This window comes from Trichoderma citrinoviride (genome assembly GCF_003025115.1).
Source record: "Trichoderma citrinoviride strain TUCIM 6016 unplaced genomic scaffold BBK36scaffold_7, whole genome shotgun sequence".
NCBI lineage: Eukaryota > Fungi > Ascomycota > Sordariomycetes > Hypocreales > Hypocreaceae > Trichoderma > Trichoderma citrinoviride.
The window spans coordinates 1349923-1365911 of NW_020194715.1; the positions used below are offsets into that span (position 1 = coordinate 1349923).

General features: G+C 54.3%; 6 protein-coding genes across 6 annotated transcripts in view; 5 read left to right on the forward strand and 1 right to left on the reverse strand.

Annotated features, from left to right (window-relative positions):
• The window catches only part of BBK36DRAFT_20145 (hypothetical protein), a gene marked incomplete at both ends in the record, with an annotated part of 2533 nt that extends 1376 nt beyond the window's left edge, over positions 1–1157 (forward strand). Inside the window, 4 exons of the mRNA XM_024897891.1 lie at positions 71–690; positions 758–770; positions 888–917; positions 1134–1157. Coding sequence (XP_024749798.1) covers positions 71–690; positions 758–770; positions 888–917; positions 1134–1157 — 687 coding nt within the window. The remainder of the gene's footprint in view (positions 1–70; positions 691–757; positions 771–887; positions 918–1133) is intronic.
• A 1438-nt stretch (positions 1158–2595) lies between these two features.
• On the reverse strand, positions 2596–4080 carry BBK36DRAFT_1159513 (hypothetical protein; the record flags this gene model as incomplete). Its single annotated transcript, XM_024894205.1, has 1 exon — positions 2596–4080. One exon carries the CDS (start codon positions 4078–4080, stop codon positions 2596–2598), a length of 1485 nt encoding a protein of 494 aa, XP_024749799.1.
• A 1177-nt stretch (positions 4081–5257) lies between these two features.
• On the forward strand, positions 5258–6891 carry BBK36DRAFT_1201303 (hypothetical protein; the record flags this gene model as incomplete). The annotated part of the gene is made up of 8 exons (XM_024897164.1): positions 5258–5275; positions 5458–5534; positions 5639–5654; positions 5799–5800; positions 6036–6327; positions 6357–6405; positions 6457–6539; positions 6784–6891. 8 exons carry the CDS (start codon positions 5258–5260, stop codon positions 6832–6834), a joined length of 588 nt encoding a protein of 195 aa, XP_024749800.1. The 3' UTR covers positions 6835–6891.
• Positions 6892–10502: 3611 nt separating this feature from the next.
• Positions 10503–11265, forward strand: BBK36DRAFT_1132167 (Sm-like ribonucleo protein; the record flags this gene model as incomplete). The annotated part of the gene is made up of 5 exons (XM_024892025.1): positions 10503–10552; positions 10619–10646; positions 10939–11001; positions 11058–11151; positions 11216–11265. Coding segments are annotated over 5 exons (285 nt in total), but the record flags the coding sequence as incomplete, so codon positions are not given.
• A 385-nt stretch (positions 11266–11650) lies between these two features.
• Positions 11651–13267, forward strand: BBK36DRAFT_162662 (hypothetical protein; the record flags this gene model as incomplete). The annotated part of the gene is made up of 4 exons (XM_024897729.1): positions 11651–11772; positions 11850–12798; positions 12907–13007; positions 13077–13267. Exons 1-4 carry the CDS (start codon positions 11676–11678, stop codon positions 13262–13264), a joined length of 1335 nt encoding a protein of 444 aa, XP_024749802.1. The 5' UTR covers positions 11651–11675.
• Positions 13268–13686: 419 nt separating this feature from the next.
• On the forward strand, positions 13687–15958 carry BBK36DRAFT_1201325 (hypothetical protein). Its single transcript, XM_024897165.1, has 3 exons — positions 13687–14040; positions 14081–14797; positions 14871–15958. Exons 1-3 carry the CDS (start codon positions 13700–13702, stop codon positions 15952–15954), a joined length of 2142 nt encoding a protein of 713 aa, XP_024749803.1. The 5' UTR covers positions 13687–13699; the 3' UTR covers positions 15955–15958.
• The last annotated feature ends 31 nt before the right edge of the window (positions 15959–15989 follow it).

Sequence of the window (15989 nt, forward strand, 5' to 3'; positions counted from 1 at the left end):
GGTGCCCATGGCGCTCGTCTCGCGGCCGCCGTACGGCGCCGTCGACTCCAAGAACGCCTTTGTGCCGCAGAACGAGGCGTGGCTGTCGCTCATCCGCAACGCGGCGCGGCACGTCTTCATCCAGACGCCCGACCTCAACGCCGCGCCGCTGCTCCCCGCGCTGGCCGACGCGCTGCGGCGCGGCGTCGAGGTCACGTACTATGTGTGCTTTGGCTACAACGACGCCGGCGAGGTGATCCCGGGGCAGGGCGGCACCAACGAGCAGGCCGCGCGGAGCTTGTTGTCTCTGCTGCCCGAGGATGGACCAGAGCGGAAGCTGCTGCACATATACGACTACGTGGCCAAGGACCAGGACAGGCCGATCCACCAGTGCTTCAAGGCGCGGTGCTGCCACGTCAAGCTGCTGATTGCCGACGGCCAGGTGGGCGTCCAGGGGAGCGGCAACCAGGACACGCAGAGCTGGTTCCACAGCCAGGAGATCAACGTCATGGTGGACAGCGCCGACATCTGCGCAAAGTGGCGCGAGGGCATCGAGAGGAACCAGAACACGAAGCTGTTTGGGCGGGTTGCGGGCGACGGCGTCTGGAGGGACGAGGGGGGCAAGCCGGGCGACGGGTACATGGGGGACCCGGGGTCGGTGGAGGGCTTGATCAAGGGGGTTTGGGGGATGTACAAGAAGATGGAGAGGGCGTAGGTTGTTGTTTTCTTTTTGGTGGTTGATTTATATATCTTGGGGGTTTTTTTCTTTATTTGGTAGAGGCGTTGTTGGTGTAAGTTTTGGATATATGGTGCTGGAGAACTTGCATAAGAATTCAAGCTAGGCAGCAGATTGGTGTTGAATTTCACTTGCCTATATAACTCCTACTGAGAATATAATAAACTAGCAGTATAATCGAATGGCCGAGTATACGAGACAAGTAAGTTGAATGGATGAACTGATAGAACGTATGACCTCGGGACGGACAATCTCGACAGATGGAGTGTCAAAAAGAAGCAAATGTCTCATAGTCGATACACAGAAACCAAACTATCTCAACCGAAAAAAAGTCACATGCCATCAAACCACCATCAGCCATCCCCTCCCAAAAGGAAAAGAAAAAAAAACAAGCAAATTGTTTTCTCACAACATCTAGGTCCTTCTACACGACCAGGCCTGAATGTTGCGCTTATACGGTTTCTTGCTAGGAATACCTTACCTACTGTAGAGCTAACGGCCCAAGGTGCCTAGCCAGGCCAGGGAATCGAAGACTTGGACCAACAAACTACACCAACTGACAGGAATCAACCCTCCTGGACCTACTCCGTATTATATAGATACCTACCTTACCTACTCAGTTACATCATCAACCTCCATGTTCAAGATTGTTTCATCAAACTTCATCGATGAGTCAGTTCACCTGGCCTCTCCTTCATAGGTATCGATGGCAGTCAAAGTTCGTATTACCCCATGTGGACTAAATCGACGGCCATCTAGCACCAAGCACTAGGTACTTGTACTACTCCAGCAAGTATAATCATGAACAGTGTTGACAGTCAAGCCAATCTAGGCAGGCAAGGCAAAGGCAAAGGCAAAAGCAGTCAGCTTACAAATAAAAACCATGTTATTAATCCAACCACCACCAAAAGCAACCCGCAACAAGCAGCAACAACATGCAAGAACTCAATCCTGAGTTTTGAGTCCCAGCTCATCTCGAGTCCATCTGGTTCTAGTCCCTCCCCCCCGCCACACCACACCACACCACGCCCTACAGGTCAAATCTCGTCATCCCGCCCCGTGGGGAAACATGTCCAATCCAATACTACACTAACATGCAAGGTTGCTATCAACTGATGACTGGTAACGGCGGCAATCCATCCCAGGGCCCGGCTAAATGCCAGTTTCCGCTCACGCGCCCTAGCTTTGGCGCTGTCCTACCTAAATCAAGTATTACACGTATTCGGTTCCTTGGACGATCGTCCGATGCATGGGCCGATATCGCAGGTTTGATTCATACGTTTGATTTCACGGGCAACTCACGACGAATGCTGCTGGTTCACATGATGGTGCCATGTCTGGGGCATGTCTGTATGCCTAGCCGTCACCTGTAGAACATCACAGTAAGCAAAGAAAGACCAAAACATCACAAGAAGCAAAGAGAAAACCAGATAGAGTCATGAGTAGAATCAAGTCATGTTTAATATTATAACTTTTTGCCGATAGCTCTATATCGCACCATTCATGTCGAATGTCCGGACAAGTAACCATCTATGACCTCGTTTCGTAGACCAAACTCCAAAACATCAAGAGCCATCTGGGCCAGTATCTCTATTCGACCGTTCCATCATATGTACTCAACATACAGAAAACACCAAACAAGTATCCACAAAAGAAAAAGCCGTTTGTCCTTTGCTATAGGGGTATATAAATATCCGCTCATCAAAACAAAAAGGGTATGCAGCAAATATCGAAAAAAACAAGCCCGTCCGCTTTGCTCTCACATCCAGGCCAAATGGTATCCTGAATTGAGGCGCCCAGTAATCCAAGTCGTAGATAGAATATTAAAAGAAAAGTAAACAAAAGAAAATTAGGGTGTGAAGAGAATCATCGTGGGCTCGTTATAATTCTTGGCTACCCCTTCGGCTGTTGGGCGCTGTTGCTCGCGCGGCAACCAACTCCTCGAGATCGTAGTACTCGATGGGCGGCGGCACCGCCTCGTCCTCTGCGTACTCGGGAGGGCTGGGAGGCACGTCCTGGTAGACGGGAGGCGCCTCGTTGTCCCAGCTGACGCTCAGGCCGCCGTTGTCCGTCAGGACGACGGCAAAGTGCATGCGCAGGATCCGGCCGGTGCCCGTCTGGTGCGAGACGTTTGTCCTGCCCTCCTGCGCATACTCCTTGGACACGACCAGCTCGAGCAGCAGCGAGTGCGTCACCTCGGTGCCGTCGGGCGTCTTCATGTCGCAGGCGTACTTGAGCGCGTTGGAGTGCGGCTTGAGCTGGTTGACGCAAAACTCAAACTCCATGTCGACGATGCCGTCGGAGCCCATGTAGTCCGACTTCCACCCCTGGTTGAGCGTCTGCTCGCCGACAACGCGGGTCTCGCTCCGCGGCAAGCCCTTGTTGGCGGACTCGGCGAGCCCCGGGTTGTGCCGCTCGCAGGCAGGCGCGACTGTCTTGATCGTCTCCTCGAGCTTCCAGGTGAGCTTCTTGAGCTTCCACAAATCGACCGTCTTGACGCGCTCGTTGTGCGTCATGAGCCCGTCCAGCTTGAGCGTCATCTTGTTGTTGCCCGTCGGGTGGATGACGGAGACGTAGCTGGCCGCGGCCTTGATGTTGGTCGGGGGGAAGACGCGGACCGAGTTGTGGGGATACAGCGGCTCGGGGAGCGTCCGCTTGACGTCGATGATGCGCTCGAACTTGGCCGACGAGATGGTGCTGAAGCCCTCGGGGGCGGTGGGCGCGGTGAGGAACTGGGCCTCGGCGCTGAGGATGTAGGCGATGGAGACGACGGGCGTGTCCATGGAGGCTGGCAGGTGGCCCGGCAGCAGGATGGAGAAGGGGAACTGGTGCTTGCCCTTGCGCAGGGGCACCGGGTGAGCCAGCAGCTTGAGCTTCTCGACCTCGGTCGTCTGCGCCTGGCAGTCGCTGCAGTTGTTCTGGAACGGCCGCTTGTGGGTGACGACGAGGCTGAGTTTCGCCTCGAAGCTCTCGACATCGACCAGGTCCTCCTTGATGTCGAGGTACAGCTGTCCCGATACCAGGGCGCCGGTGCTGTCCTCGGCGTTGCCGTGGAAGACGACGGGCGGGCTCTCGACGCTCCAGTCGATCACGACGGGGGAATAGGGGACGTGTTGCTGGTGGTGGCGCTCCTTGGAGGAGGAGCGGCCAAAGTGCAGCGACAGGCGGTGGTGCTTCCGGATGGCTTCGGCGAGGTCGGGCATCTTGACGGCATGGCGGTCCTCGCTGTCGGAGGCGTGCGGGCTGGTGTTGCGGGAGGCGCTGCGCGAGGTGCTGCGCGAGGTGTTGCGGGAGCGCGAGACGGCCTTGATGTGGGGGATGGAGCCTGTCGACGAGCGCAGGAAGCTGGAGACGAGGTGTGGCATGATGGCGGGATGTGATGGGGGTTGTGTTATGAATGGCTCTAAGCCAGTGGTGGTGGTGGTGTTGATGGCGGTGGTGTTGGTGACGAAAACGTCACTAGGAGGAGGAGGACGGACAAAACAGCACGTTTTGACCTATACCCTTTTTCCTGTCACTCTTTGTTTTGTTCCTTTTTTTGTAAATGTTCTCCTTCTTTTTTTCCAACTCTCTCTCCCTCTCTCGTTTCAAGTCAATGGCTTTTATAAACCTGTCACGGCAAGCAAGTGCTTCAGCCCTGGCGGTGGTCCAAGTCCGCCGCGTTACACCGGCGAATGATGGTGATGGCAAGGGTCCCTCTCCGCTCGTCAAGGAGGGGCTGCGTCTGGGGTATTTGAATGGGAATCCTATTGGATCTTCCCGAGACGCTGTTTGGTCGGGAAATCTGGCGATTGGGAGCAAAGAGAGGCGGCGACGGTGCGAAGCCACGGTGTATGATGGTATAAGCCAGAGAGAAATGAAAGGCCGTCTTATATTATAGGTCTTTCGTAAGCGTGGCTGCTTTGGCGGGGGTTGTTGAGAAATGGGATGCGGAGTGATTAGTTGCTCCTTGGTCCTCTTTTCCTTGTAATTTTCGCTGGTTGCTTTTGTTTCTTTGTCTTGTCCTGTATATCGGGCGTCAAAGAAGCGTCGTGTCGTCAGATGGCTTGCGGTTGCTGACTGTGCGGCCAAGAAGGTTTCGATAGCTCTGCACGTGTGAGTGTAAGCTGATGGCGATGATGATGATGATGATGATGCTCGAGAACAGAGATCAAATGCAATTGATTGCAGGCAGAAAGTGAAGCCAAGTGAGTTGATGCAATAAACAGATTTCCAAAACAGGAAACCAGCATCGACAAGCCGGAGGGCATCGTCAACGTTATATAACCTCGTGCCTTCCAAACTGCCTTCGGCATGCGGCGGTTTGTCCAGCGGCCTGACCTGGAGCTACAGGTACCTTACTACAAGTACGTACAAGTACATGCGCCCCGTGTGTGTCATGGCCCGTCTCCGCTGCCGTTTGCGAATAGAATCAAGGTACCTGCACACGCACACACGCACACACACAGGCACTAGAAATCCCTGCTTGTGACTTGGACACCTCGACTCGATTCTTTTTTCTTTTTTTTTTCCCTTTTTTTTTCTCCTTCGGCCGCCAAACCGATGGCCGATGGATCTCCGGTGGGTCCATCGACAAACGCCTTTCGATTGATTCTGTGGGGCCCTCGTTTTTTTTCAATTTTTTCTTCTTTTTTCTTCTCTTCTCGCCTTTTTACCACTTCTCGAGTCTTCTCTGCTTTTCCCCATTAGGCACTTGAATGGCAGGTGCCTTGGTGCATGACTGGTACTCGTACAATGTACAGGCTTTAGCTTTCGCCGTGAGCTGCTGCGGCCGCATTGAGAACCTTGAAGGCATCAGCAGTTGCACACATGAGATGAGGTACCTCGCAGCTGTAGCAGCCGCTTGAAGCTGTTTGCAGGATACCCCTTGATTGACTGATTGGTTTCTTGTATTGGACTCTATTTCACTCCTGTTTCATACAGCCATAACGGCCCAGCTGTATGTAATTTCTACAAACCGAACAAAGCGTTAACTGGATCCCAATTCCACGCCTACCTTAGGTATGGAGCACTCACGGCCTTGTCCGATGAATTCACAACCACTGCAGTCCAAGCACATGTATGTCCCTACTTCCTTGCCCAGGTGTAAGTACTGTACCTTGTATGTAGTCTCCTCCATCCATCATCACCGGCTCATCACGAAACCTGCATCAGCTCGCCCAGATCCAATCCATACCATCACGCAAACAGCCTCGTCGCTGTTGTCAATTGTCACCGCCTGACTAATACCGAATACACATTTCCAAAAGAACCATCATTTCTCAGCGCCGACGTCGGTCTCACGTTGACATGTTATGTTCCCTCTGACTGACATTGACAGACGGAGGGCGCGGCCGGCGATGACTTACATGTACCTGACCCTCAGATCCTGTGCAGGACAGTACTTTGACCTCGTACTTCGCTTCGCCGTGCATGAAAAGTACCGGCAGCGTCCAAGCCACTGCACACCTGGGCAGTCTGCTGACCCAACAAGCGGGAGTCCGTCTCCGTGGTCGATCCAGTGCAGTGCGCTGGCGCTTCGGCTCACCAACAAGGGCGTCCACTCCCTGCCAGTGGCCTCGCGCAAAACGTCACAGGGCATCACGCCACTGACCTTTAGGGCGTGGATCTCGGTCTCAGCGCCCTTCTGCCGGCTGTTCAGGGCGGCTGCACCAATGGATCCCTGACCTTGGGCCCTGCGATTCGGTTTTGTAAGGGGGTCAAAGTCACATAGTGAGCGAGTGACTTGTCGTTGGGTGCAGCTACGGTGGCGCTGCAAAGTACGTTGTCCTGCAGATGCGGCAACAAGTACGACATGCAGTGGTCAACTGAGGGCATCGCCAAAGTGAGCTTTTCGGTCTTGTCTTGCATCCAATTCTTGTCGTGTCATCTGCTCCTTGTTCCAGGAGCTGACTACTGCTGCCATTGGACATTGGTTTGCTGACGCTCTGGAATGCCCAGTATTAGACATTTGCTTGACAGATGGCGTATGTTGGAAGGCGTGGAAAGGCGTGCTCGCATCCCATGATGCATCAATTGACTCCTTACTTGACAGAGAACTGAGTAATAACCTCTCTTCCATGTTACAGCTCGTCTCGTCAACACCTCCACCCAACATCAAACTCGCATCAACACACTGATCGCATACTGACCTCCCATCCAATCTTCATCCCCACGCAAGTGTCATCCAATCCACACGCCGCACAGCCAATTTCAGCTGGCCTCGATTCGTGCAATACCCGCCTTTCCCCTTAAAATCAGGTCACCCGTCGCCTCTAAATTTTTTCTCTTCATCTTCTCCTCCAGCTCTCTCTTCCCTCCCCCAGTTTGCCAATGCCTTGTTGTTCCCCTTGCCGCCCGCCGTCTTGTCTCCACGGAGATGCTACAGTACTGTCAAGGTACTCCGTCATGCGGATTGCAAAAAACACCGCCGGTCTACCATATAAATTTGTAGGTGATGGGCGGCGGTGTTTTCTGCCACCCACTTGTCCGTATACCAAGTACTAGAAAAATTTTTACGTGTAAAAGCTCCTTCGCCTCATTTTCAGAATACTACCTCGATTCGGACTAGACTCGAACTCCCGCCGCCGATGGGAATCGGCAGCCGGCCGGGTCCTGTTGTGATACTATTCCCGGTTTTTTATTTACTATTTTCTTTTTCTCGTTTGCTCCGTTTTGCCTTGTGGGACCTTGTCCGTGAGAGAATCCATAAATTTCTTCTTTTCGGCTTCTTCGAGATTGAGTGCCCGCGGTGGGTTGATGGCTCCTGATTCAGTGATTCAGAGAAACTCGAGATTACTTCCTTTTACGGTTGCATGTCTGTAAATTTTGTGTCTCTACAGGTCTCGTTCGGTGTCTTTACGGAGTCCACGATCGGTACCCCGTTGAACCACAACACGGAAGCAATCTGGAGTAAGATGGAGCCTTCTCCGTATACCAGTAATCCTCTGCTTCCTGACGTTTTCGAACCGTCTGTCCGTGTAGTAGTTTCAACAAGTGCCAGTTCGTCGAGTTACCCTTACCCAAGAACGGCCCCCTGAAAATTTTTCATAACCCGAGTCCGTTTCTTTTCTGATTTTTCTGCTACCCGTGCTCGATGTGGCTGTCCATCGTCGATCATGGCAGCAACCACGTGTGATGCTAAAACAAGGTCCCGAAAGCCTCAGCCATGCCGCTAGTAGTAGTAATGAAAGCTGCAGCCCTGGCCTGGTTGAGCCTCCTCGTCCGCTTCAGGTACCTACATAAGGTACTACTTACTCAGTTCCACGGTTCCCCCCTGTGAGTGGCTACCATATTACGTACCGGATATTGCGTTTTTTCGTTGCAACATGTTTTGAAAAATAGGGTCCAGAGTCCAGGCTCTCAAGGTTTCTTCCTGCTTGCCTGCGAAATAGTACCCTTTAAGGTAGTTGTCGTGGCAGTAACACAAACACATCACGATGTGGCGGCCCGTGATCCCGCTCCCGCAGCAAGCCAGCCCTCTCTCTCGCTCTGTCTCTTGTCGCAGCTCGGCAGAGGACCTGATATTAGTGCCGCGAATGTAACATCTCGGCATTCGATCAAGATGCCAGGGCTTGCTGCCGTTGATGCTCTGTTGATCACTTGCCAAGCAGGTCTCTGGTGTCTCACACACACATGCATACATACACACTCACACACACAGCCAAACGACATTGAAGCAACATGCTTCATGCTTCACGTAAACATCAGCTGGTGCATGACCCTCAGCAGAAACTCAATCGCCGAGTCATTCGCCTCGCCATCGTCACCAGGGCTCTCAAGGTTCTCATCTCAGCAGAAAAAAGTGACCGGCCAGGCCTCCGTCCGCTCGCTCCTCCGATTGGGCATCATCCCCCCTTTCCACTTACATGTACGAGGACGGAGTCCGAGTCCACGGCCGCAATCGTGTCAGACAAGCCTCGAAGCACGAATGACACAGGACCAGCTCCCCTCGTGTTCTCTACTCCGTACTCAATATTGCGAGTAGTACTACTACTACTACTTCGTAAAAAGAAAGCCGCAAGGAGAGCACATCGGTAACCACCGGCTACATGTAGAACAACCTGGGCGGCTACGCAACCGTCCCCAGAACCGCAATCGACCAGTCGTATGGAGTAAAAAGACGGAGTGATCTGGAGAGAGAGCTTCATTTGCCCTCCAATGCCGCGCGCCGCAACGGAGCACCGCCGCCCCTTCGTAGCATTCTTTTCCTTAAGCCGAAATGGGGCCCCATTTTGAGCCGAAGGCATCACCAAGAAAAGAAATAAACGGGCAAAAAGGGGAATCACGTCAGAACTGGTAAATTGTGCGATTCTGACGATGCTGCTGCCTGTTTTTTCTTCTTCTTTCTCCTCATGAACATTAGCCGTGAATCAATTCATGCTTTCCTTCCTTTTGACTTTTTTCCCCTCTCTTTCTCTTCATGGCGTGCGTTTTGTGTGTTGTCGTATAAATGGTGCCATTATATGTCAAGGTTTCCACTTTGCGTCAGGCGACGGGCTGGTGCTTACACGGGTATCATCCAACTGATGAGGTACATACAGACGATGATGGGCTCCGGTTCAACGCAGAACCGACTGCATCAATGCCGGTGCCAATGCCAATGAAGCTGAATCAATGATCATCTCATGCTGCCACCATGCTTGGTAGGGATCGTCAGGTCCGCCGTTCCGGGAGCTGTTTCGCAGACTTGGCCCGGCCCGACTTGCGGTCCTTCTGCGCTCGTTTCAACACAGTACACACATGACATCAGCCTTTGCCCGTTCGTACAAGATACATCATGCATGATCATGATCCTTTCATATGTAGAAGCTTTCTATGAATAGAAACTCCCCTCGCTCGTACGAGCATTATGCGCATGGAACACTCGGAAGAACTCCCGGAAGCCCCGAAGGACCCCCGGCCGCCGTAAGTCCCGGTGCGGAACGGAATGCCAGGGACCGGAAGTGGCCGGATGCTAAAGGGGATTCCGGACATCCGGTTACCGAGCTGATGGATTCCGGACTGCCGAGAATGCTCCCTCGTTGCGCTCATGAAAGGATCGACGGAGATTGTGAATACGAACGGTTATGAGGTAAGATGCGATGGAATTCATCAGCCATTCCCTTAGGCTTTGCGGTGTTTCTATTCCCTGCACTTCAATTTCATGTAGTGTGTTGAGGTTGAAGGGCTTCGATACCATGACTTTGTCATGTCAAGAGCCGCAGGGACACGCAACTGTAAGTACTTGTCCATAGACTCTGTAGGTCCGAGCCTCGTAGGTAACGGTTCTAATGAATAGAGAGACAAACAGTTTTGACATACGCAATCGAAGATAGTCACAATTGGCGAACAGGTATTCAAACGCTTGCAATGAGAATGAGCTTCTATGGTTCACATTTCCGTGCCCAAGCACAAGACAACGGTCCTGTTGCGCAGCCTTTTCTACAGACCAAGATATGAGTAGCGATTTGATATAGCAGGTGTGTATGCCAATTTATAAGCTCTGTTATTATGTTTTTCGTATCTTTCAACTGGATATTCGTAGCAGTAAAGGGATGCATCGCAAGCTCATTCTTTTGGCCCGGCCTTGAGCTTCAAGTCAGTGGAAGCGCGAAAGTACCCAAGTATCTTATCGGAGCTTATCGCGGCAAATCATATCTCCGCCCCGCCACTTTTGCAGACAATCGCTCTCAACACCAGCCCGAGCTTCTCGACAAGGTAAGCTCATCACGGCGACATCGCGACATCCCACGACTAGTCCATCGCACTCTTTCCCTCTCCATCTGACACTTCCGACAATTGTCCCTCTCGGAAAACACGCGAAACGATGACTGGCCGAGGTGGAGGCGGCGGTCGCCGCGTCTTGCTGCCGCCTATGTATGCAATTCTTCCAGCCGACGAGCAAGCCCTCCGCCACGAAGATTGAAGGCTGACTCTCTATAGCAACATGATTTTCAAGCTTCTCCAGAGCGTGAGTACAGGCCCTCTCGTTTGATCCCTTGTCGACTCCGCCGAACGAAATGCGCGACATATTTTATGATGGCCATGGCCTGGCCTGACGCAACCACCCGGGTTGAGAAAACGCGATTGGAAGACGCCCTTTACTTTATTGGCATGATGCAACAGGGAATCGTTGCGCTCTCCGTCAGAACTGCCAGGCAGACACTTGATCTCATGACTTCGATCGAGCCGACGACCCTTGGACGAGCAAGGACTGTTTTGCACATCTACTGGGAAAACGTTCTGACTTTTGAGTCTACTAGAATGCCACAGTTAGCGTCTGGCTGTACGAGCAGCTGTCAATTCGCATTGAGGGAAAAATCCGAGTCAGTAAAGCAAGCATGTCGTTGCTTTCCGAATCTCGAGCTAATGAGAGGCGTAGGGGTTCGACGAGTTCATGAACTTGGTCATTGACGACGCCGTGGAAGTGAAGCAAATCACAAAAACAAATGACAAGGAGACGAGGAAACCGCTGGGTAAGAATTGACGAGAGCGTCGTCTCTCTAGACGTGTCGGGCAAACAGACTGACGTAAACATAGGCCAAATCCTGCTGAAAGGCGACAACGTCTCTCTGATCCAGAACCTGTCAATTTAAACAAACTGCATTTTAATCAACTCTCTGATATGAATCACGGAGCTGCCTATACCTCCTAAAGATACCCCCGTCGAATGGCACGCAAAGGGACTATCTTCTCATGAACCACGTATCACATCTGGGTAGCAAACGATTGAACAATTGGGCTCGGCATAATGGAAAATTATTTGGTCAAATAGAGGCCACAGATCGATAATGAAGACATATATCATGGCACACGATTGCTTTGCATCTGTTGAAGGCCGGTTGCTGTAGATTGAAGATATTGCCGATGTTGTGCCGGTCTGGTGGCAGTACTAACACCAAATACCTATCCCGACTGGAGAGGTGACGATTCTTCGCACTTGCATCCTCGTAGAGACCAAGTCGGACCCTTCAGACAGGCATGAGCAACGCGCGCTGAGATGCGCGAGTTTATGGACTATGTCCACAGTGCTTTCTACGAGGCCACGGGATGGAGACGCGACAATTCGTACGCAGCGCTGAATTCGACGACTGATGGTGATTCATTCCATGCCCGCCTGCTCTGCTCGAGCTGTCACGGAATCCTCAAGAACATCAGCTAACGCCATGGCCAGCTCTGTTGAACTTTCGCACTCCTCGAGGCCTTCGCCTCACCCTCTCGGCACTCGCAAGCCCCAACTTCGCCACGTCTTACCAGCTGGGCTCCGTCGGCGTGGTCGATGGCTCCATATCCTACCTCTTCTCCTCAGTTCCTCTGCGACTCCTCTTGACGCCCCAGTCCGAAAATGTCCCGCTCCCTGATCTCCTGCGGTCCTATCGACCACTGACGCCGGTTGCTCGCCGAGACGTCCCCTCACTGCGACGACCCGACGACGAGGACAAGACCAACGAGTCGCTTCTGTACGGCAGACTATATCTACCCCGGTCGCAGCTGGAGGCGCTCCTGGTGAGACGGCTGTCTCCCGCTTTGCAGGCCCAGTTCAGCGCCGTGTCGGGCCAGCATCTCAGGGACGGGGGCACGGCGCTGGGATTGCTCCAGTACGACGTGGGACGGTATGCGCTCGAGGGGTTGGCGTCCACGGACGGTGGGCTGCTGGGCTTCAGAGGGGTGTACAATTTCGGGGGCGACCTGAGCAGCAAAAAGCACGCCCAGCATCACCCGGCTGCGTCCCCTGCGGAGAATAATGGAAACGGCGGTGGCAATGGCGACAAAGAGAGGATATACGGGCGTTTCAGCACTGGAGGAGAGATATACTACGGCACGCTGAACAAGTCTGGGGGCATCAGCATCGGCGCCAGATTCGCTACGCTGCCGGATCACAAGGGGACGCCGCTGTCTGCCACGCTGACGCTGAATCCTCTGATGGGGAACATTGCGGCTAGCTACGCGGTCATGGCTGGCAAGGACTGCAGCCTCGCAACGCGCATGGAGTTTAACATTTTCAGCTATGAAAGCTCCTGGGCTGTGGGGATGGAGCTCTGGAGGAAGCCGTTTGCTCGGTTGGCGGTAGATGATGGAGAACCCTCTGACGCGGATCTTCCTGCGAAGACGACGGCTTCAAAGTCAATCTCCTCCGCCTTGAAAGCACGGACAGAAGGAACAGCACCTGCAACGAAAACCACCACTGCAGCACCAGTCCTGGCTTCAGTAGCAACACCGGCTGAACGGAGTTTCAATGCCAAGCTGGAGTGGAGGCTTGACGAGCCGGACAAGGCTGCGGAAAAGAAGACGGGATCCAAGATGAACGGAAGCAATGCCGGAAAGTCAAAAGGTGGGAAGAAGGCATCTATCAAAGGGCAGCAACCCACCCACAAGGTAGAGAAGGCAGAGGCAGAGGCAGAAAAGGGGGAGAAGGAGCAGGAATACGCCGGTGTCGTCAAGGCGAGGCTGGACCAGAATCTCCGGCTTGGAGTACTATGGGAAGGGCGAGTAAAGTCGCTGCTGTTTAGTCTGGGCAGCGGGATCGATCTGAGGATGATGAACAAGCCGTTTCGAACACTAGGTCTCGAGGTTCAGTTTTCATCATAATGCGCAGGCTGACCCGCCCTCGGTAAGTCAGCACTTGTGAGCATCAGCCTTGAGACGTCCTCCGCGAGACTTAATTCAAACAATTCACAAGAGAAACGCGTGTGTCTACTGAGGTGAATCCTACTGCTTGATGAACGTCGGCGCTTTTCCCCGGCTGTCTCCCCACATTGAACAATTTGCCGACTGGATGTCGGATATGACCGCTTAACACCGAATTGTCCGCGGGTTTCTGATAGTACTATGTCGGCTTAGCATCCGCCATCACTCTCACATTCTCGGTCTTATACTGGCAAAGCAGAACAGCTGCCATCCGCGTGGACATACGGACATACCGGGACATAGCACGCGGACAGCAAAGACGAAGCTGAGAACCCCTGATCATCTAGTCTATCGCGCACGTTCAACGCCGCCCCCAAAACGGGACCACAAGCCCGCATGGGTCGCCAGTCGCGGCGGCGGCCACCCGCATGCGCGCTCTGCCGGATCCGAAAGCTGCGCTGCAACCGCGGCTCCCCGTGCTCCAACTGCTCCATCCGGGGGGTCCCGTGCAACCTCGATGGACCGTCTTCCGGGGCCGGAGCCGGGGCCGCCGGGGCTGCTCCGGTGCTTCAGGGGAACGGGGGTCACTTCGGCGGCGGCGGTGGTGGGTCGCAGGAGGTTCTGAACCGGAACCACTTGGCGCCCTCGTTGCTGGCGTCTTCGCAGCTGCAGCTTGTGACGGCGGACGTGCTGGGGCTTGAGAAGAACTGCTCGAGCCAGAAGGTGTTGGTGAGTTAGTTGATTGTGATGGGGGACATTGGCGTTTCATGAATCCAGTCACTTATATGATGACCCCGTTTGCTTTCAGGATGCATTAGCGCCTCCTCCGCTCACCTTTCGCACTCGTTCCATCCGCACCATCACCAGCCCTTCCTTCTTCGTGCTGCATCCCAGCAGCTCTCCCGCATTGACCGAACAGGTCCGGGTCATCAAGTGCATATGCCTGCCCCTGAGGGCAGACGCCCACATCCTGCTGGACAAGTTCGTCAAAGACGTCCTACACTTCCACCACATCTTCCACACCCCGTCCCTCACCCGTGCCGTCGACCGCTTCTACGACGCCGTGGAGCAGGGCGAGGCGGTGGACACTGGCCAGCTGATGGTCGTCCTGGCGATATGCTGCAGCAGCACGCACACGTGGACCCGGTTCGACGACAGCAAGGGGCTCTTTGGGCGTTCGGAGGACGCAAACGCGCAGACGGCCGGGTGGCTGACCACGGCCCTCGACGTCATCCACCATGCGCACCTGGCGGCGCACGCGTCCATGGCGTGCATACAGGGCATCATCGTCGTCTTCTTCATGATTTGCAGCCTCGAGGGCATCTCGGCGCGGGCGCGGCTGCTGCATGCGCAGGCGGTGGCCATGGCGCAGGAGATTGGGCTGCATTATCTTGATGCGCCCAACGCCAGCGGGCAGGCGAGATTGCTGAAGCAGTCTACGATCGAAGCCGAGGTTGGGCGCAGGACGTGGTGGTATCTCACCGATACGGACTGGTGAGTTTTGTGTATTCGTTCGTTTTTTGCCGTTTGTGGTGGCAAGTACTAAAAGAGTTTGTGCTGCTTCTAGGATGCTGTCCAGGTTATCAGTCCCTCAGCAAGGGGCATATACGATCCTGCCCAGTCAGATGGCTGTACGGAAGCCCAGCAATGCAAACGACGTAGACATTGTCGACGGCAAAGAAGTCATCGACCGTCCTCTGGACGAGGCCACGTCAGTGTCCTATCTCCTCCAGCGGACTCGTCTGGCGGAACTCTTCTACAGCCTCGGCAGCCACGACAAGTCTCTCAACTGGAACTCGGAAGAGGCCGACTACGGGAAGATCATGGAGGCGGACATGAAGCTGCGGCAGTTCATGCGAGAGCTGCCGCCCTTCTTCCGCCTCGAGAACAGCAGCACGCTCGCCAAGCTGCCGGCCTCGGACATGCGGCGCTCGTCCGACATCACGATCCAGCGGTACATGCTCAACATGATCTTCTACGGCCAGATCTGCAAGCTCCACCTGCCGTATCTCGCCCGCGGCACGGTCAACCCGGGCTTCGCCTACTCGCACGACTCGTGCCTCAAGGCGGCGCAGCGCATCATCTACATTGAGCACCGCATGAGGGCCGAGAACTCGACCTTTGTGCTGTTCCGGCAGCGCATGAACGTCAAGTTCCGCAGCATCTTCATCGCCTGCGTCGTTTTTGTGCTGGACGGGTGCTTGGCTACTACGAACGAGGGCGGCGGCGGCGGGAACAACAGCGCGGCGGGAGGAGGAGGAGGAGGAGGAGGAGGAGGGGATGCGACGATGACGGATGCGTGGAAGATATTGCATGAGGCGAGGGGACAGTCGCCGTTGGCGTCGGAGCTGCTGCACATGTCGATTCAGATTCTACGCAAGTATAGGGCGTCGCATCCGGCGCTGCAGGCGTTGCAGGTGGACAAGTGTAGCAGTCAGGAGGCGACGACGTCTTTGGGTCAGAAGGACGCGAGGAGGGATGGAAAAGCCATGCCAGGAGGTGATGGTGTGCTGGTGGATTCGGGGCAGCCTACGAGGACGGATACGATTGAAGTAGAGAATGTTGACTTGGACAAGTTGTGGGAGACGCTTCAGGGGCGTGGGAGGGACTGGAATAACCTGTTTTGGAGCCTGGGCCCTCCACTTATGTGATTTTTTTGATGCTGGCTAGGAAACACGGGCTTCCA